The sequence below is a fragment of the Lithobates pipiens genome, unplaced genomic scaffold (genome assembly GCF_037356315.1).
Source record: "Lithobates pipiens isolate NorthernLeopardFrog02 unplaced genomic scaffold, aLitPip1_a1.2 Scaffold_18, whole genome shotgun sequence".
Lineage (NCBI taxonomy): Eukaryota > Metazoa > Chordata > Amphibia > Anura > Ranidae > Lithobates > Lithobates pipiens.
In genome coordinates this window covers 550,216,483-550,237,320 of record NW_027507758.1, presented here as the reverse complement: position 1 = coordinate 550,237,320, position 20,838 = coordinate 550,216,483, and the positions used below count along the sequence as shown (strand labels likewise).

Genomic DNA, 20,838 nt, shown 5'->3' with positions numbered 1-20,838 from the left:
AAGCTCTGCTGATTTTATCATCCAATCATGTGCAAGCTAAAATGCTGTTTTTTATTTTCCTTGCATGCCCCCCTCGGATCTACAGCGACTGCACTTGCAAGTGCACTTTCAGTGCAATTTCAAGTGCATTTTGCACTTGTAGTGCAAAGTGGATTTGCTTTTCGGAGATCACCCACATGGCTTCCAGCACTGTGTATATGGGCAGCTGATCTGTACACATTGTGGGCAGCGATCTTGTTTCAGTTCACTAGGTGTTCATATCATTAGGGTGATTTGACTTCCGACATGGCTGACTCCACTTTAGATGTATATAATATTGCAGATATGAGGGGACGGCACTGTGGTTTCATTCTCGGTGTGTTCTCTTTTTGTTTTTAGGACACAGTCTTGTCTGCCTGTATGAAAGCTCCACAGAGACCCACTATCCCAGTAGAACTATGGCAAGGAGGGGGCCGGCGCCATTGGCTTCGTTTTGAACTCTCATGATCCAATTCCTCCGACAAGATCGCCTCTCGCGTCAAAACGACCGTGTTGCCTTTACGTTTCATTTTGTGTTATGAAAGGATAGTGGGTTTTTGTGGGTCTTCCATAGCTTTCAGCTTGGCTGAGTGCGGTTTGTTGTCGTTGCATGCTAGCCAATGTCTCTGCAAGCAAGACGTGTGCGTCAGAAGCTTCTGCTGCTGAATGAGTCTGTGACGCATTGCTTAGCACTGCTTCTCACGCCTCACTCGCTGCCTTGTTCCAGCTTACACTATGGGGTCTGGGCACACAAAGACCCACTACAACACAGCCAATGATCTGTTAGAATCATGTATCAGTTTGTCAGAAAAGACCGGTAAACCTAACAAGCTAAAAAATTCAATAAGCAGGCTGCTAGTTCCATTGAACCTTTTTCTGTAGCCATCAATGGAATCAAATGTTTCCTTTATGTCTGTATTTCTTTTGTGCAGCCTTTGATATCAGCCATATTGGGCTTAGAGGTTCATCCCTGGCTGCTTTGTAGTGGGGTCACTAGAGATAAGTCAGCCTTGCATAGCAAATGATCTTCATGTCCACTCCTTAATATTTGATCTCTTCAGTGCATGATTTAGGCTTACCGGTCTTTTGAAATACCTATCTCTGGCTGTCTTATTCCAGTAAATGCCGTGTTCACTGATAGATAGGCAGTCCCAGCATGCCTCATTGCTGATGACTTGGTTCCCCAGCAATGGGAAAGCTACACTGGCCTAATTTTGTGCAGAATAACTTCTTATCTTTAATAATTAGGGTAGTCTTGTATCACTACCAAGACTATCATGTTACTACAAAGACTTTTTCCACTGCTTTAAAAGTGCAATATATTTTTATGTATTAAGCTATTAAGTAGATTTATTTGGGCCTGTGTCATATAGGCAGAATGTATAAGAACATTTAAGTATTAATTGATTTGGTGGGTTAAAGTTCTAAACATGCTTTTTTTATATATATATTTTCTTTATCAGGACCAAAGGGTATAGCTTCATAACTGAGTTTTTCCTTTGGATGCTAAGAGTGAACAGGGTTTCTTCTTTTTTTTTTTGCCAGCCCAGAAGTAGCTTGGCTTTCTTAGTACATCTGATATTGTAGGGCGAGACATCAAAATAAGTAAATCAATTTATTGATGGATTATTTCAATTGTAATGTTATCTCCACCTCTCTCCCTTCAGTCGTGGGTGCCTGCAACCTCTTGTCACTTTCCTACACTGTTGACATGTGAAAATTGTGACGCAGACACAACCCACCCATGTCCTCCCTCTAACTTGTTCATAGATTTCAAACCTAATCTGAACTTTCTTTTCAATCAGCTAAATATGTCCCTACTGCGTCATGACAAAAGGTGTGTAATAACTTAGTTTGTTCACTTTTCAAAACAGTTGCAGCCTAAGTAAAAACTACTGTCCCTTGCCAGCATGCTGCAGCGCAGGACCCTTGTTCTCTATGGGGAAATGGGGTATTTTCTCAGAGGTCTGACACACCCCCCACTGAGTCAAAATAAGCCCTTGTACACACGATCGGAGATTACGACTGAATGTGTCCGATCGGAGCGTTTTGTCGGATATTCCGACTGTGTGTGGTCTGCATCGGACTGTTTCCGTCGGACCAAATTTTCCAACTTGCCGGAAATATTTTCCAACAAAATGCTCCGATCGGACATACTCCGATCATGTGTAGAGAATTCCGATCCGACAAAGTGCCACTCATGCTCAGATCAAATTTCTACATCAAAGCTATTGGCTACTAGCCTGAACGTAGTCCCATCGTAACTAAATTATGTCATCACGTTCTGAAAGATCGGATTTTCCGACAACTTTGTCCGACCGTGTGTATGTAACAGTTTCGGACAAGATCCGTCGGACAAAATCAGAGGGATTTGGTTGTCGGAATCTCCGACCGTGTGTACAAGGGCTTATAGTAATGCATGTAGATAGGCTCATTCTGCCTGGTGAATATCTTGGAGGAACCCCTGCTAAATTATTACATCTCTAGCTCATGGCACATTTTGTGTAGTCAGTAAGTTGTAAATAAAATCCAAAGAATAAAGCTTGTACTGTATCTATCATATTCAACATCCAGAGTGTTTGCAACACTCCTCTGCTTGAAAAGAAAAAAAGTGTCTGTAACAATCATGAAATTGAACAAATAATAATGGCCAGAAAAGAGAGACCAATGGTAATCACCCATTGGTGGTCAGTGGGAAAAGTGACTTCTTATATTGGTAGTTGGTGTAGTGCTTCCATGCATTGGTGGCCAGTGGGAGAAGCACTCCTTATGTTAGTGGTTACCGTAGTAGGATGACACTTACATTGCTGACCAGTGGGATAACTGACTACCTACAAACAGCCAGCAAGATGATTGATATTGGTGGTTACTGGGACATAGAGACGTGTCATTGCTTGAGGAACCCATGGAAACCTCTCCAATGTTCCACTGGACCCTGGTTGAGAAACCCGGACCCAGAATGTATTTAGCTGCTTCAACCTGAAAGTTCAGTGGGGTTTTCAAATAGTTTTTTGCCGTTCCGAGATAATCTACAGTTTTAGATAATTATATTGATGTCTATATTGCATTAGTAGCAACAATCACAATATAAAACCAGGAACACTTGAAGACCTTGTACAAGCATAGGTACAAAAGAAGCAGAACGAATATAATTTCCAGCTGATTAATTTTGCTGTCCTGCCTTACACGGATTGACTAAAGATTTTTCATTTTAATATTTTGTACTGAGGGTACACCTTTTGTGTTCTCTTTTGTGGAAAACTGCTATTTGTACTTCTAGAATTTTTGCTATATTTATGGGATCAGTGTGCTGCAGGGTCGGCATTGTTGGATGTCTTTTTTTTTTTTTTTTTTTTCCCCGATCTATAAGATTGCAGTGAGCTGTTCCTTTATTTGTGTTTAGCTCACTAAAATAGAAATGCATGTTTCGTATGTGATCTCCTTTTTGGACAGATACATTTTTCATTCTGTATAATAGTCATGCTAAAGAGAGCATGGTCTTCATTAATGTGAGCTCCACCAGAAACTGTCCAATAGGAGGTGTTCTGCTGTCAGTCAGTATGAAGTAGTGGAGGGGGCGGGCACAGACAATAAATTAAGGGTGTCAGACACCATAATGCAAATTGCCATCTCTCCCACTACAAGGGAAGAAATAAAAGCGGTAATTGGTTATATTTAATATTTTTAAAGGGTCCATCTTTTCCATCAAACTGCTTCTTTACAGTTCTCTCAACACAAAATGACATTTTTCCTGGTTTGCTTTAGGTTTGCATGTGCTCTCTTCTGGGTTTGCACATGTTTTGCCTTTTTCATTGAAAGTTCATACAAGCTGCCCCTACAGGCTACATGACTGTGCCCAAACGCTGTCTGTTACACGCCGTTTAAAAAGTCCTATTTCTTTTTACAAATGAGTATTATATCATTGTACAGTGTAAAAAAAACTTGCCAAGCATCAAACTTTTCTGTCTGTTTTTGGTATCATAGTGTTGTCCAGTATGTAAAGTAGCATCCCAATGTGTGCTGTAGTTGGGATTTCGGATGTTCGTAATATTGAAACCCATACGTTCCTCATCCGCTATTTGGCCTTCAGCCATTTAAGTACAATTTCTAATTCTCAGTGTTTGCTTTGATTTCTACGTGAAAGCTTTAAACACTCTGCTGATTGTCAGAGTGATTTCTATCCCTGGCTCTATCCTTTCCAAATGCTGAAGGCTGCCCCAGCTCTGTACACTTGCCAGACCAGTTGTTTCAAGGTGGGCTGTTTTTTAAGAGAGTAGATGTCAGTACTTTTTAAATAATGAGGTGTACTTTAACACCTAAAATTCCACCCTATGCTATATCAGTTTTTTTAATGAAAACCTTCCTGTTACAATTTAAAAATCAGTGTTTTTTTTTTTTTGTATTGAATAATCTGAATGTAGCTATGTATACATGTAAAGGGTACCTAATCTCAACTCCTATTGAATGTATTGAAACAGCACCTCCATCCCAAGATCTCTGTACGGAATTGAGTTTAATTACATCCTTTACACTTAGGCCGGCCATACATGGTGGACAGGCTGAATGTACCATGTTGATCAGTCAATCAGCTTGGGTATTACCAGACTACCGGATTTGCTAGCGATAATCACTGTCTTCTCCCAGCAAATAAATTCTCACCGTCTATGGCTGGCCCCTCATATGTGCACCTCAGCACATATAATTACAAGGTAATTAGTGGGCACACCGTTATTCCCACCTCGTCCCATTCTAGTCATTGTGGAGTTTTTTTTTAATTTGAGCCCTTCTCTGTAAATTAGAAAGTGACTCTGTTCCAAGAAAAAAAATAGTAAAAAAGAAAAGTATTTTCCTACATGTCCTGCCACTCATACTTTGCATATTTCCGTTACTCTTTAAGAGAGGGAAGATCCAAGGTATAGGTGGCAGGATAGGTAAGTATTAACTCTCTTCTTATTCAGTATGTTTTGCTTGGAAAAGGTACTGCAACCCTCAATATATGAGCAGCATTATTGATGATTAGGAATTGAAAAAAATATGAGCACTTAAATATGAATGTACATTGTAATTTATTGATGATTAAGGGATCAAATCCATAAAAGTGAACCTGTACTTTACTCATTCGGACCAAAGTAGAAGGTTCATTGAATATCCCACCCAGTGGGCAAAGCACTGGTTCACTCTAAGTAGGTATTATCTTTATGTGCTAGATGTGTAATCAATTTGGGAAAATGTAAAATGCTGTATTTTCTTTCTGGTGATTGTTTAATATTAATAGGTCTGATTTAAAATGATACAAGGATAGTCGTTTCCCAGCAGCAGTCAGTTCTCCCTAGAGCATGGAAGCTGGTTGCTTTGGACAACAAAATTCACTTTACTTTCTGCTAATGTGCTATATGTATTGGCTCATATAAAAAACAAAGACATAACTATCATATCATATAATATAATAAAATTGTGTTTATAATCTGAGCTTTAAGTCTGAAGGGTTTAGGTGTAGTGTTTTATTTTTGCGTCAGAGAAGTCCTCTTTGCTTACCTTGCCGTATAGGATTTGGATTCAAATTTTCATCCACTTTCCTGTACTTTAGTATTAGGTACTGCGTTGCACTTTTAAATTAATAACAAAACTGAAATTAATGATTTGGCTAAAAAAAAAATTCTGGGGAAAAACGTTTGCACATGCCAGCTGTGTGTTTTGATGCCACTGTACTTCTTGTACAATAAATAAAATTTCTGGTTACACCAAAGTAGGTCTTAAAATGATCCTAATGTTTTTAGTAAGCCTTGCTCCAAAAAAGTGAGTCAACTGGTATTTACTGTATGGACCACATGACACAGTCAGGTTATGAGCCACTTTAGTTTCCACCACACAAATGAATGAATGGTGCAAGATTATATTAAAATGGTTCATTTTATTCACATGCTAGATAAAACGTTAGACTTAGCATGGATCTGTCCAAAAAATGGCCGTCCAGTTTAGACGACCGTTAATTTAAGTCCCTGTTAGTTATTGTTATTATAGATGACAATGTTTTTGACCTCCCTTTACCATAAAATCAGTCTTGTTTGATTAGTTTTACACATTGTATCTGTGCCCTTACACATAATGCTCTTTTCCACTTTTCAAAAGCATATTGAATGTATATAGAAATTGCACTTCTATAGATAAAAATTGGTAATAGTATTGGGCATTTTGGAAAGCTTTAGGAAAATAATTTTGGCTAGACACAGCAGAATGTCACATTATCAATGACAAAATTAGCCAGTTGTCTCTTTGCATTTCTCTTTGGAGGCTCAGAGTTATGCCGTGTACACGTGACCGGTTTTCCCGTCAGAATAAACTCCGAAGGTGTTTCTGACTGAGTTCCACAGAAACTGTTGTGCGTACACCTGATCACACCAAAGTTCGATCGTTAAGAACGTGGTGATGTACAGCACATATAAAAGGACTAGATAAAAGAAGTTCAATAGCCAATAGCCTCCGTCTCGTACTTGCTTCAGAGCATGCGTTGTTTTGGTCCGTCGGAACAGCATACAGACTAACGGTTTTCCCGAATTGATTCCATCGGAAAGATTTGTCAGAATTTTCAAAAGAAAAAGTCAGATGAAGCCCACACACGATCGGGATATCCGATGAAATGATTCCTTCGGACCTTTTCTAACAGTGCGACCGTGTGTACACTGCATTAGATCTCCTACCTAGCCACACTTTGAATGTGCTTCTGGAGTCTACTTTGCCAGGGGGAGATTCTGCTAGTTCTCACTACCCAGTGCTACCAGTGGTGGAAGGTTTTTTGAACTCACACAAGGTCTAATCTCAAAAGTATATTGGATAAGCAGCTTAGTTATAGTTGAACTCTTTCATGGTGAGGGGAGTAGAAAGTGCCAAATTTTGTGATCAACAGCCTGCAGTGTGAAGCTTCTGGGATCTCAGAGAACTTTCAGACCTTATAGGTGACTCTGTTCTAAAGAAAATTGTTCTTGGCTCCCGGTCATGCATTGTACAGTTTTTCATTTAGATTTGCCAAAACCATATAATATGAGGTCAAACTTAAACACTTTCAATTTGTATGCAGTCAGGCAGGCCTTGTACTACATAGATGACTGTAACGTTAAAGGAAATTGAAAAAGAATATTGTATAATGTATGGACAGCTTTAGTAATCTACACATTGTCCTTTTTTTCAGCTCGATTTTGAAAAATCAGGGGATTTTATTTGCTAGGGGTCTGTAGTGTTTGACTGGGAGGCTGTAGCCATTTGATACACTATATTGTCAGAAGTATTGGAACGCGTGCCTTTACACGCACATGAACTTTAATGGCACCACAGTCATAGTCCGTAGGGTTTAATATTGAGTTGCCCCACCCTTTGCAGCTATAACAGCTTCAACTCTTCTGGGAAGGCTGTCCACAAGGTTTAGGAGTGCATCTATGGGAATGTTTGACCATTCTTCCAGAAGCGCATTTGTGAGGTCAGGCACTGATGTTTAACAAGAAGGCCTGGCTCACAGTCTCCGGTCTAATTCATCCCAAAGGTGTTCTGTCGGTTGAGGTCAGGATTGTGTGCAAGTCAGTCAAGTTCCTCCACCCCAACCTCGCTCATCTATGTCTTTATGGACCTTGCTTCGTGTACTGGTCCAAATCATTTGGTGGAAAGGGGATTATGTTGTGGGGCTGTTTTTCATGTGTTGGACTTGGCCTTTCTGTGAAGGGAACTCTTAAGGCGTCGGCATACCAAGACATTTTGGACAATTTCATGCTCCCAACTTTGTGGGAACAGTTTGGGATTGGCCCCTTCCTGTTCCAACATGACTGCTCACCAGTGCATAAAGCAAGGTCCATAAAGACATGGATGAGCGTGTATGGGGTGGAGGAACTTGACTGGCCTGCACAGAGTGTTGCCCTCAACCCGATAGAACATCTTTGGGATGAATTAGAGCGGAGACTACAAGTCGGGAGATTCATACGAGGACAGCCAGATCTCAGGGCTGTTTATTATGGTCTACTGTATTTACGAGCAGTCTATAGCTGGCTATACACTCTGCCATCAACTATCTACAACAAATCCATTGCAAAGATAAAGTAAATAAGAAAATAGCTGTGGCCCGTTAAGGAAGCATAATAGTACATACCAGTCCTTAATTTAGTGACTGTGATCTCCAGTTTCTTGCAGTTATACCAGTGGAAAGATTCTTCAGCATCCAACATTTCTAAGTGTGGAATATGCCCCAACTCTCACTGCACCCTGTGGTTCAACCCACTTTGGCTTTTTCATTAGGCCCCGTGCACACTGGACATTAAAATAACATTCTAAAAACACCAGTAACTTTGCAGTGAGTTTTTCAACATTTTTACAATAGCGTTTTTCTGCGTTAGCGTTTTTTTCTTGCGTTTTTTTTTTTCTCCCAATGGATCCAAAACATCAAAAACCGCTGGTTAGCCGTGAGTTTGAGCGTTTATCAGCGGTTTTTGACATTAGAGAGTTTTTACAGGTGAAAACAGCTGCAAATGCTCCTCTCAGAACCCACTAGTTTTGAGGATTTTTTAAAGCCAAGAAACACCCCAGCCAAAAACTGCTAACAGCCTATGTGTGCATGGACACTTTTGAAGCCAAAAACAGCTTCTGTAAAAACGTCATGTGTGCATGAGACCTTAATGTGGCCCTGCTGAGCTGTAGTGGCCTAGAGCAGTGGTCATCAACTCTGTCTTCAGGGCCCACTAACAGGCCAGGTTTTATGTATTACCTTGGGGAGATGCAGACTAGAATACTGCAATCACTGAGCAGCAAATTCTATCACCTGTGATGTATTTGTTACCCGCTTGCAAACCTGGCTTGTTAGTGGGCCCTGAGGACAGGGTTGATGACCACTGGCCTAGAGGTCAGCGGGTGTAGCCACAGTGTGCAGTTGGGTAGAGCGATTAGGGAACCAGACATCCAATATACCAGGAATTGTAAGATTCTGAGGATCCTTTACCTGGTATAGCTTTGCAAGATAGCAAAGATTGGAATTGCCAGTGACTGACAGTATTATTACTCTTCTTATACAGACTGGCTGTTTTATGTTTAGCAAAAAAAAAAAAAAACGCTTTAAGAACAAGAGGTTTTAAGACTTGTGCCCAGCTTTTCAACCTGCTAAAATCTAGTAAAACTTTTCCAGCTTATCCAATCACAGTTTGCAACTCATCAACGTTACATGAAAACAATATATTGGAAATTATGTGAGCCCATGCATATAAGTTTTGGGTATAGTTGGGAACAGTTAAAACCTCTGTTAAGTATTTATTGCTGTCTTTGTACCTGTTGGGGCCACTTCTATCAGGTTCTTGAGACAATTTAACAAGTTCTGACTTGAGTTTCACTATAAAGTATTGGAATGTAAACAGTTGTTTGGACCACATCCATAGGGACATATTTCAATGTAAAAAATGGGGCATTATGCCTGCTGACTTGCCCTGTCTTCTGTCATTTGGCATTATGGCATAATATGTAAATATACAGAGTCCTGCATATTGTCAATACTGGCAGGTTAAATGTGTCCAGCTCCTAGTCTTTTGTGGCCTTAAATGTGATTTCATTTTGTTGGTGAAGATTGTCTGCTGTGAAGAAATTCACACTTGTAATTTGTTGTTGGCATGGGTTAATGTGCTTTCTGCCATTTGGGGGAATCTATGTAACTATGCAAAAATGTGACTATTAAAAGATTGCTTGATTGTGTATGTGTTTGGGTCATTTTTCTCAAAAATAAGTGAAATTCATTTTAAATGTGACACTTCTTCCATTTTGCACATGCACGCTAAGCAGGAAACTTTTGAAAACATTAAAACGTAAATAAACCCATCGATTCAACAGTTTCAAAAACAGTCACGTTCCCTGCACATGCCGCAAATGTAACGGTCACAGTGGTTGTGCTCTCAGCCAGACTGCTAAACCATCCAATGGCTGGTGTCATAACTGATCACATGCGCAGCATCATGGCAATTGAATGTAACCAGAGGCCAAAATGGCAGCTTCCTTGGTAGATAATAGGAGGGTTTATTTCCACTTTTAGGCTACTATCATACTGGGGTGTTGGGGGCGTTGGCGGTAAAGCGGAGCTTTATCGTCCTTTTTGCAGAGGTTTTCAGCTGCTAGCGGGCGCTTTTAACCCCTGCTAGTGGCCGAAAAAGTGTTAAAACCACCAGCGAAATGCCGCTACAGCGATGCTTTGCTGGCGGTTCGGCGCCGCTGCCCTTTGATTTCAATGGGCAGGAGTACTTTAGGAGCTGTGTATACACCGTTCCTACAGCGCTGCAAAGATGCAGCTTGCAGGACTTCCAGGACCGTTCCAGTGTGACAGTCCTCGGGCTTTCACAATGGAGTGAGAGGAGAGGCTCTTTCAAGGTGCTATTTTTAGGGTTCTAGTGCCTGTAAAGCGCCGCAGTGTGAAAGTAGCCTAATAAAAAAGATTTTTAAAACCCTTAGGGCTCATTTACACTTCGGCTTCAACACACATTAACGGCTAGATTAAACTTCAAAACAAGGCTTTGGACAGGCTTTGTTAAAGCTCTCTGAATTCTAGTCAAAGCTCCTGTCGCTAAATAAAATGGTTAACTTACAGTCCTGTTTACACCTTGCTTTTGCTTTGCTTCAGCTTTGCTTCAAAAATGATACCCCATGTAGCTTTAGTGGTGCTTCGAAGCCTCCATAGAAGTCTATGACAAAGCTCGCTTGAAGCCCCACCTGTAACCACACTGAAGACCCACCGAAGCCCCATCGGAGCTCCACCAAAGCCTCATTGGAGCCCCACTGAAGCCTCATCGAAGCACCGAGCAAAAGCAAGGTTTAAACAGGACTGTAAGCTAACCATTTTATTTAATCACAGGAGCTTTGACTGGCATTCAGAGAGCTTTAACAATGTGTGTCCAAAGCCTTGTTTTGAAGAAAATGTAAACTAGCCCTAATAGCTAGCTTACACCATAGCATGGGTTATAGTGCTTGTTATTGAAACACGGGGTGACCTACTGTTCATGTGCATTGCCATTCAAAGTTAATTGCACTCCAGTGCACATCTACAATGCACTGCAATGCATAGTTACATAGATGGGCTGAAAAAATACATTAGTTCATCTAGTCCAGATGTAAACGGCGCAGGTGCAAGTGTCTTTCAGCCGCGACACATTGATAGTGGTTTCAAAACTCTGCAGGCTTCAATGCAAAAATTCAATAAATACATGATTTTTATTTTTTTAATGTGGATGCACTTATTGCTGTTTTGGATGAACTATGACTTTAAATCTTTTAGTATACATCTAATACAGAGATCACATCTTTACATCCATCTGTCCTTTAGAGCTGTAAAATTGTTATACCTACTCACTTTGTGAGCAAACAGTAAAATGACATTTACAAAGTGGATGTAAACCCCCATTATTATTTTTTTAATTAAGGCTTGCACCTTGTACAGTATAGGATTTCATGTCATCTGTGCCCAGTCTTGCCATGAAGAGTTAATCCAGCTCTGAGCAGTCCTCTTATCTTTTTTTCAGTAAATTAAAAATTGACACACATAGAAATGAGTAAGTTCTTCCCCCTTGCTGTGAGTGACAGGTGATTTACATATCGCATTCCCTAGCCCAGTGATGGCGAACCTTGGCATCCCAGATGTTTTGGAACTACATTTCCCATGATGCTCATGCACTCTGCAGTGTAGTGGAGCATCATGGGAAATGTAGCTTCAAAGCATCTGGGGTGCCAAGGTTCACCATCACTGACCTAGCCTGAGAGAGGCATTCTGTGTATTTCAAATCCCCTCCTCCTTTCTTCTCCAGCTCTCCCAGGATTGGCTGCTCCACACCTCAGCATGATTGGACATGCTGAAGTCATGTGGTGACTTTTCTGGGTTTTGACTGGATGTTAGTGATCATAGCAGAAGTTCTGTATAAGACATACACAGGAGAAAATGCATGTTGACAAGGGGAGTATACTGACATCACAACTCCACCCACTGAGCTCCAGACAACAGACCCACCCACAGAATCTGCAGTTTTTTGGGTCTCGCAACAAACAGAGGGGAGACATTTAACAGGTAAGGATACGTGCAATAGGCATGTATATCCTTATAGATAACCACTATGGCAGTAGTTTAGAAAGGATGAGAGTGTGTTTACATCCACTTTAAAGAATTAGAAAAGCTATCCTAATCTTCTTGTTTGAATGATAGGCATGCGTATGACAGTTGTATGCTTGACATGCATTGTTTACCTTTTATGTTGAATCTCTCAGACGGATCTAACAAAGTGACATTTATATTAATACTTTATTAGAATTAGGATCTCCCATAACAAAAACTTAGCATTTAATTATAAGTGCATTTGCACTTAGTTTTCTAGTTCCTTTTAGAGTATCACACAGTGCAGAACATTTTGTTGTGTAATCGCCGACTGGTCAGGGTACCCATGGTCACTCGTGTCCACAGCAAAAAGTGCCTATAATGGACACGTGAGCAGCGGAACTGGACCGCAGAACATGTAAAGGAAGAAGTTTTGGACAGTTTTGACACAAAGCACGTATTAACGTGTGAAACGCGTTAACTTTTTCCCCTGCCAATATGCTTATTGTGCCTGTTTTTATTGATGATTTTCTCAATAAATAAGCTTTGATTTACATGGTATGGGTTTGCAGCCATCCAAATCTTCTTTTACACATATATACTGGCAGCAGTGACATGGCGTGCCCCCCACGCACAAGCATGATTTCAGACACCACTATTGCCTGTTCACCTGGAGCAACAGGATTGCTTTTATCTTTAATTGGACCACGGAACAGTGGAAGAAGGTGGCCTGGTCTGATGAACTCAAGAATAGTTTGAGGAGCACAATAAGTTTGAGGTATTGACCTGACCTCTAAAGTCCCAAGATTTCAATGCAATCAAGCATCTGTGGGATGTGCTGTAAAAACAAGTCGGATCCATGAAGGCTCCACCTCTTAACTTACCTCTTAGGCCAGGGGTTGACAAATTTGCTTGGAATCTAGGAGCCAGCTTAAAAAGTTAGGAGCCAGGTCCGTGACGGCGATCCGGACCTGTCCCTGGCCTGACATGGAGACGAGTGAGGGGAAGATAGCAGCGCCGTCGCCGCCCCCCCCCCCCCCCCCCCCCCGTCTCCAAGTCATTGCCCATAGCTCTTAGAGGGACATTTTATTTATTTTTTTCAAATGACAATTTTTTTTTCAATTGCATTTTAGTGTAAATATGAGATCCGAGGTCTCTCTGACCCCAGATCTCATATTTAAGAGGACCTGTCATGCTTTTTCTATTACAAGGGATTTTTACATTCCTTGTAATAAGAATAAAAGTGACACAACATTTTTTTTAAAAGAACAGTGGAAAAAAAAAAAAAAAGTTAAAATAAGAAGAAAAAATAATAATTTTTAAACGCGCCCTGTCCTGCCCGCATATAAAATCGGTGTTCGAACCACACATAGGAGGTAGCGCCGTGATCGGTAGAGCGAGAGCAATAATTCTAGCCCCAGACCTCCTCTGTAACTCAAAACGTGCAACCTGTAGAATTTTTTTAAACGTCGCCTATGGAGATTTTAAAGGGTAAAAGTTTGTCGCCATTCCATGAGCGGGTGCAATTTTGAAGCGTGACATGTTGGGTATCAATTTACTCGGCGTAACATTATCTTTCTTTTTAAAAAATAATTGGGCTAACTTTACTGTTGTCTTAGTTTTTTATTAACTAAATTATTTTTCCCAACAAAAGTGCGCTTGTAAGTCCGCTGCACAAATACGGTGTGACAGACAGTATTGCAACAACCACCATTTTATTCTCTAGGGTGTTAGAATAAAAAATATATATAATGTTTAGGGGGTTCTAAATAAAGGGAAGAAGAGGCAGGTAATATAAAACAGGCAGAGGAAGCTTCATTATCATTGCTGGTTTGTCATACCAACGGCGACCACAAGAGGGCGCCAGATTCCATAAGGAATCATAGGACCGCAGAAGGCCTCAAAGCCGCGGCCTAAATTTTCGGCCGCCGGCGGAACGGCCCGACGCGATCACGCTGGGGGGGTCCACAGAGACAGGATACCCCCAGCTGTGCTGCCCCAGGCGCGAGGTCGCTATTTCTAGTCGCCAATGCGACCTGGCGCCCGGGTTTTGTCGAGCCCTGTCTTAGGCCAATGTTGTGCCAATTGTTTTATGACAGATGCTGCCATATATGTTACCGGTAACATCTGTGGGTATCTCTGTACTGTAATTATTTAACCATCCATCTTAGCAAAGTGATTTTGTGGTGACCTTTGTCATTGATGCAAGCGATCCAAAAATTTTGAGCTGTCACCAGTGCAAGAAGTGAGAGTAAATATTACAATGGGGCCACCAGCTCCCAAGATGGGAATCCCTTTCACTGTAGAGTAGAGCTGCACAATTAATCATTAAAAAAAAAAATCACGATCTTGATTCAACCCCCATCACGTTTTTAATCCAGCATTATCACGATTCATGAAACAAGTGCAGAGCCGTTCTCTGCTCAGAGCTGTCATGAAAAACAAGAGCAGCCGGTGTTGCTGATTTGTACCCTCTGTCGAAAAGTGCCCGCGCATGTGCAGAATGGAAGGGCACTGCAGCTGATTTCCTGATCAGCTGACGCATTGTTCATAGCGCATGTGCACACCATAGGAGGCTTTTTTCGACAGGAAATATTTGATGGCCACACTTGAATGCTATGCAGAGGAACACCGTATTTGTCAGATTGTGCCTCGCTATTGCGGCATGGGTTTAGATTGTGCTCAAGGTCTGGTTTTGTCTGAGTGGCAGGGCGGGTTTGGTGTGTTGAACGGTGGGTTTTGTGTGTGTCTAAGCGTGGGTTGAAACACAGACAAAACCCACATTTCAACACACCCACAACCCGCCTTGCAACAGCGAGGCTCAATCTGACAACTACAGTGTCCCTCCTCTATTTGCATTGCTTTCTGTTGTGCCCATGAAATGGTATCTCCCGTGGGGAAAAAAAGCCTCCTACGATGTGCGCATGCACTATGGTGACGTCACGCCAGTTGATCGGGAAATCGGCTGGAGTGCCCTTCCATTTTGCGCATGCACAGGTGCTTATTGACGGAGGGCAATATTCGATAGAACACCGGCAAAGTTTATGAAAACATTGCTCAATGCTGAGAGATGAAAAGAAACTTTGTATCATATGGTTCTTTTAGAGATCAAAGGAAACTGCCTTTTTTGACACTTGTTGCTTACAAGTTAGAATCGGTATTTTTTGCTATGAAATTACTTAGAACCCCCCAAACTATATATATATATATATATATATATATATATTACACAATTTTTTTTAGCAGAGATCCTAGAGGATAAAATAGTGGTCATTGCAATATTTTATGGCACACTGTATTTGCGCCGCGATCTTTCAAATGGATTTTTCTGGGAAAAAATACACTTCAATTAATTAAAACTAAACTAAACAATAAAGTTAGCCCAATTGTTTTTGTATAATGTGAAAGATGATGTTACGACGAGAATCATTAGGAAATTGTGATCCTCATTTTATCCAGAATCGTGCAGCTCTACTGTAGTGAGAGTTCTCCTATTTCCTGTTTTGTCTCGAGGACAAGAAGTTACCTTTAGGTGATCTATATACATCACAAGGATTTCCACAAAAATTGCTGCAGATTCTTTTTAGGTTGTGGGGAAAAAAAAGCTGTTGGTTACAGTGGAGTCAATTCACGAAATAAAGCTAAATAACGTAAAACTAAAATACGGTAAAATAACGCATGCGGTAAATCGGTTGTGAAAGTTCAGTTCACTAAGAATTTTGCATTAAATAACGAATGCAGCATTTTTTTTGATTGTTTGGCAACTACCGAGTTTTCTCGTTCGGTAATTTATCACACGTGTTGGTGGTTAAGGGTTGTTTAAGGTAATATCCTTTTATAATATTTTTACGTTTTAACATTTTTTATTTTTTTAATCTAACATTTTTTTTATGTATTTGAAGGCATTGAAATTTGAACTACCTCCTCAAACGTCTCCTAATGCTTGGTAATCCAAGCTGCTGTCTTTTCCAGGTGGAACTGTTGCCTGTGTTGCGCTCCTTTTACTAAATCCATCATGTCATACATTCATAAAAATGTGGGGTTTTTTTTGTAAATGTATGAGCTACTAGAGCTGTTGAAATTGCCCTTTACTAGATTGTTGTTTTTGGTCCAATTCTGTGCTGCTGCCTATTTTTATGTTGTGGAAACTAAAGAAAACTTGACTATATTTTTTCATAACTTTTTTTAAACATTTTTTATTTTTCGTGTTTCTATGAAAGTTTAACTTGTAATGATGTATATAACAAAAAGTATTACAGTGGCCACTTCAATAGGTCCCTTCTAGCTGCAGTAATTGTCATGGTTGACATACTACATTGTTGCACTTTTGTAAACGTTGACAGGGGAAAAAAAATAAAAAAAATTATATATATATTTCTCTTTTAAATTTCTTGATGTTAAATTTCAGCTGCGATGTATAATGCCACATTCTTGTGTGTCTACTGCTGGTGAAATAGTGTCAACTTTCTGTAGGTCCTCTGTGGGTGAAATTGGATTCCTCTATGGGGGTTTAATTGCACCCCTTTCTGTGGGTGCAATTAGGGCTTTTTCTGTGGGTAGGCTCTCGGTGGGTGGAATTCCCCTTTTTGAGGGTTTGAATAGGCCCCTCTTTCTGGTACCGCCACTAGTTCGCCCTGCCAAAAGAGTGGTGTTAAATATCGCGCCCTTATTTAGTTCCTGTTTCGTCTATGAATTGGATTTAATAGATTACCACACATTTTTTTGCAATGTTTACAGACATTTTATTTTTCCATTGTTTATCGCGATATCTTTTTTTTTTTTTTTAATTGATTGGATTTTATTTACCACATGCGATAATTTATGCAATGAGTAACATGATGATACCCTTACCACATGCGGTAAAGCTTAGTGAATTGTCCCCAATATGGTATTTGCAGACTGATCCTATCACAAAAGCAGGTGATGACAATTCTGGGGTATTTGAATGTCTCGAGGTTGCCCTATTGCATTGAGTTTTTGGAAATTTTAGCAGCTGTAAAATTGAAATGGACAGGTCATTTTTAATAATAATAAATTACAAAATTTTCCCAGTCGGATACAGGAGGAAAAATTTACCCGACATGACGTTTAACCCTTTCCTAATTGAAATTAAAAATAAAACAGTTTTTGCTTTACATACAAGGATATAAATCGTTTAACAGTTCCGCCCACGAGTGGAATGTGTTTTAACTTCTTCTCATAGAATTTTTAAGTTCTACTTTCACTTGTAGATTTGGAATGGTTGGTATTGTTGAGTCACAGCTTTGTAAGCTGGCATACTGTACATCAATGCAGAAAGGCACTTAAGAGTTTGAGGAATGACAGTGAGCCGTCACGTTGTAGATGGCACGAGGACACTACCTTCTCCCATCCCGCCAGACAGGTGTATGTGATTCATAGCACAGAGAACAAGAAAATCTCACTAAGAGCAATGCTCAGTCTGGGGACATTTACCATGTGCTGATGATGTAGCATGAAGAGGAGGAGGACCGACAACGCCATGAAGCAGATGTTCTGCATGATAGTCGAAGAGGACAGTGATGAAATGTATCGTAGATCTCTGAGGTCTTTTCCCAATCCCCTCGTCCTGAAGGAGAGGGAGGCTCTGCGCTTGTTGTGTCTGGGATCTGGCCGCAATGTTAGCAGCTTGGAAACAAGTCTCAACAGCTGTGAGTACCTGTCTGCTTCATGCTCTCATTAATAGGCTCATTCGTTTTTTCCTGAGTGTAGCATACACTTGAATGCTGGTTATGTTTCCTCTATTTATGTCTCCAAATATTATATAAAAATTCAAACAATACGGCAAGGCACTGGAAGATATACTTTAAAATTAAATTTAACTGTGGTATTTTCTTTGGCACCTATCTATTGTGTGCAGTGAGAAATGTTTCGATTAAACACTATTCTGTGCAGCCACCATTATCTCCCCATACATTAAATATAACAAGAACGTATAGTCTTTATCAATGTTTTGCATTTAGATTTAAGTCTAAGAGAGATCAATTCCCATTGGTACGAGTTGTCCTGTAAGACATGCCCCCATCTCGGGTGCAGCCCACCTGGCCCAGTACTCATTTCTGTCCCCTATTCCAGTGCTGCCCAGAGCAACACAGCTGTTCTCAAAATATCTGCCCTGCCTGGTCCTCTTCATTTTGTTCATCTTCACCATGGCCCCACATATTCCTATGGGGAGAGGCATTCTCTTCAGCATAGTTTGAGACCACCACGAGTAAAGCTCCACCTAAAATGGAATGGGGCAGCAGCATGTATGCACAAGATGATAGGGACATTTTTGGAAGAGTTTCTGTGGCTGCAACAGGGCCACCCAGTAGATATTACTGGAGCAGGGGTAAGTATCAGGCAGAGTGGGGGCATGCCTTAAAGGACAAATTGTTCCATATGTCCTATAATACAGTGGTCATCAACCCTGTCCTCAGGGCCCACTAACAGGCCAGGTTTGCAAGATAACTGAAATACATCACAGGCGATATCATTTTCTGCTCAGTGATTGCAGTATTCTAGTCTGCATCTCCCCAAGGTAATTCATAAAACCTGGTCTGTTAGTGGGCCCTGAGGACAGGGTTGATGACCACTGCTATAATACACAGATAATCAGCAATGCTCAAACATCACTTTCAACGTTGGAGTTTGTGCGGCGTGTAAAGTAGGGTACAGTAAAGTAGGGTACACGCTATAAGAAAATTGGAAGAAAAATTCCGCACGAGGCATGACCAGTCAATTTCCGTATAGTGTGTACCCAACTTTTCAACTCCAATTTAGGCTTTCCAAATGAAAATTTGGCACAAACCCCAACGTTTGTTAACAGAACTAATGATTATAATTTATTGTGTAGTGTTTTTGTACGGTTTTCAGATACGAAAGACTGTGCATGATCAGAAACAATAAATCACAAAAGAAGAAGCATTTGTCATACGAGAACTTTCATACGTTATTTCCTTCCTCCGTTTCAACTTGTTGTGAAACATCGAGGAAAATTACGGTTGTTCATCTGATTTTCTTATAGTGTCTACCCACCTTTAACCACTTCTGGACCGCCCTTTGCCATTATATGTCGGTACTTTGACGTTAAATACTGTTACAGATAGCTGAAAATAACCCCGGTGTTTTTAAAAATGGCAGGCGGTCCGCTTTCAGCTAAAAGTGGTCTCTGCAGCGGATTTGCCGCAAGGTCACTTCTATCGACTGCGGGAGAGGTGTTCCCCCTCCCGCTGCGTTTCGGTCATCTCTTCCATTCATTCCTTATATTCCTTGTAATAGGAATAAAAGTTATCCAAATTATTTTTTTTAAAAGGACAGTGTAAAAATAAAAAGTTCTGCCGTGATAGCACGCATACAAGTTGCGCCCGCATATCTAAAAGGTGTTCAAACCACACATGTGAGGTATCGCCATCATCATTAGAGCGAGAGCAATAATTCTAGCACTAGATTTCCTCTGTAACTCAAAACTGGTAACCTGTAGAAATTTTTAAACTTTGCTTATGGAGATTTTTAAGTGTCAAAGTTTGTCGCCATTCCATGAGCTGGGGCAGTTTTGAAGCATGACATGTTGGGTATCAATTTTACTTGGCGTAACATTATCTTTCACAATACAAAAAAAATTGGGCTACCTTTTACTATTTTCTTATTTTTTAATTCAAAAAAGTGTATTTCCCAAAAAGAATTTGCGTTTGGAAGACCGCTGCGCAAATACCCTGTGACATAAAGTATTGCAACGACCGCCATTTTATTCTCTAGGGTGTCTGTATATATGTGTGTATAATATATATATGTATATATATATATATATATATATATATATACATACATACTATTAGGGAGTAATTTTCTAGCAAAAAAAAAAATTATTTTAACTTGTAAACACCAAGTATAAAAAATAGGCCTGGTCCTTAAGTTATTAATGGCATCCCAAACGCATCTTCCGAACCATGCAGTTTGATGCAATGCATTCTGAACACGTAGTGCTTGTTCATAAGTCACGAGGTACGAGGTTCAGTTGAAGTCACGAGGTACGTGGCGTAACGCGTAGGACACCGGACACCGGACGTAGCACGCACGAGCGGACCGCTCCGCGTTTGTTGACATGTGCAATTACTCTGCTTAACTTGTGAGTAGCCTGTGTTTGTTTTAATAAACTATTTGGTTTTAAAATACTACACCATGGCCGTCTCCCTGTCTGTCTCCTGAGTACCCCGTTTTAGCCACCGTGGATATTGTGTGCCAGGATTGGAGGAACTAGACGCTGGTTTATGTGTTCCCCTCTCTTCATCCATTCAAGGAGTTATCCGTTACGGTGTTTTAACCTTACAGCTGTAAGGTAATTGTTGAATTCACACACGAGTTGGTGAACTCTTTGGATGTGTTTGGCACTAGTCACCTGGTTTGGCACAGATGAATAATTTCTAGCAATTAGAGGACTTTTTTCATTGATATATTAATAATAATTTCTTTGCACTATATGTGACACTGTTTTTTGCACTTTTTTGGGATATATATCACAATATATATTCACAATTTTATTAACTGTGACAGTTCCTTTTAGTCTATTTATTCACTATTGCACTTTATATATATATAATTTTTTCTAATATTGATTCCTGTTATTTTTAGTTGTATTTATTTATTTATTACTGTGTGTGTTGGAGTTTGAATAGAGATACTGTGTATTTCTTTTTGACACCTAGGTATATGCTTTATTTAATTGTATCTATGCC

General features: G+C 40.3%; 1 protein-coding gene across 6 annotated transcripts in view; it reads left to right on the top strand.

Annotated features, from left to right (window-relative positions):
* The window catches only part of ITSN2 (intersectin 2), a 250,355-nt gene that overhangs the window by 183,967 nt on the left and 45,550 nt on the right, over positions 1–20,838 (top strand). The window contains exon 30 of one of the 6 annotated variants that reach the window (XM_077488891.1): positions 379–9,732. The exons of the other annotated variants lie outside the window; for them this stretch is intronic. Coding sequence (XP_077345017.1) covers positions 379–380 — 2 coding nt within the window. The 3' untranslated portion in view covers positions 381–9,732. Of the gene's footprint in view, positions 1–378; positions 9,733–20,838 lie in introns of those variants that run through there. 6 annotated transcript variants of the gene reach the window in all.